This window comes from Calidris pugnax, unplaced genomic scaffold (genome assembly GCF_001431845.1).
Source record: "Calidris pugnax isolate Ruff unplaced genomic scaffold, ASM143184v1 scaffold949, whole genome shotgun sequence".
Lineage (NCBI taxonomy): Eukaryota > Metazoa > Chordata > Aves > Charadriiformes > Scolopacidae > Calidris > Calidris pugnax.
In genome coordinates, this window is record NW_015091637.1 from 12,453 (window position 1) to 13,679 (window position 1,227).

The 1,227-nt window shown below is 64.7% G+C and overlaps 1 protein-coding gene across 1 annotated transcript in view; it reads right to left on the minus strand.

Annotated features, from left to right (window-relative positions):
* Nucleotides 1–5: 5 nt before the first annotated feature.
* The window catches only part of RORC (RAR-related orphan receptor C), a 25,203-nt gene continuing 23,981 nt past the window's right edge, over nt 6–1,227 (minus strand). The window contains exon 7 of the mRNA XM_014961850.1: nt 6–158. Within this exon, the coding sequence (XP_014817336.1) occupies nt 6–158 (153 nt within the window). The remainder of the gene's footprint in view (nt 159–1,227) is intronic.

Sequence of the window (1,227 nt, forward strand, 5' to 3'; positions counted from 1 at the left end):
GGGGCTCAACGGGGTCCCTCGGGGGGGTCGCAGGCGAAGAGCTCCCGGTAAAGCGGGGGGAAGGCGACGTGCAGCACCCCCGGGCGCGGGCGCAGGAAGGCCTGGAGCTGCTCCACGTGCTGCGAGCACAGCGCCCGCAGCCGGCCCTGTGGCGGCAGCTGCCACGGGGACACACACGCGTGTGACACACGCCCGGCACGCCGGGGACACGCGTGTCACACGCACACGGAGGGGGGGACACGCCTGGCACGCCGGGGGACACGCAACATGCACTGACACGGAAGGGATGTGGGCCCGTCACACGCCTGGCATGCTGGGGACACGTGTGTCACACGTACACGGAGGGGGGGTGTGACACACGCCCGGCACGCCGGGGACACGCGTGTCACACGCATACGGAGGGGGGACACGCCTGGCACGCTGGGGGACAGGCAACACGCACACACACACGGAAGGGATGTGGGCCCGTCACACGCCTGGCATGCTGGGGACACGTGTGTCACACGTACACGGAGGGGGGACACATCTATCACATGCCTGACATGCCAGGGGACACGCAACACAGACACACATGGAAGGGACATGGGCCCATCACACACCTGGCACGCTGGTGACACGTGTGTCACATGTACATGGAGGAGACATGGGCCCATCACACGCCTGGCATGCTGGGGACATGCGTGTCACATGTACATGGAGGGGACATGGACCCATCACACACCTGGCACGCTGGGGACACGTGTGTCACATGTACATGGAGGAGACATGGGCCCATCATACGCCTGGCATGCTGGGGACATGCGTGTCACATGTACATGGAGGGGACATGGACCCATCACACACCTGGCACGCTGGGGACACATGTGTCACATGTACATGGAGGGAGGACACGCCTGTCACATGCCTGACATGCCAGGGGACATGCAACACACACACACATGGAGGGGACATGGGCCCATCACACGCCTGGCACGCTGGGGACACGTGTGTCACACGCACACGGAGGGGGGACACACGCCTGTAACATGCCTGACATGTCAGGGGACACACAACACACACACACATGGAGGGGACACGGACCCGTCACACACCTATCCCGCCAGGGGACACGCGTGTCACACACACACACACTCACAGAGGGGACACGTGCCCATCGCACCCCTGCCACCCCCACACGCACACAGAGGGGACACACGTGTCACAACACAGGGCATCCCCCTGGTCCCC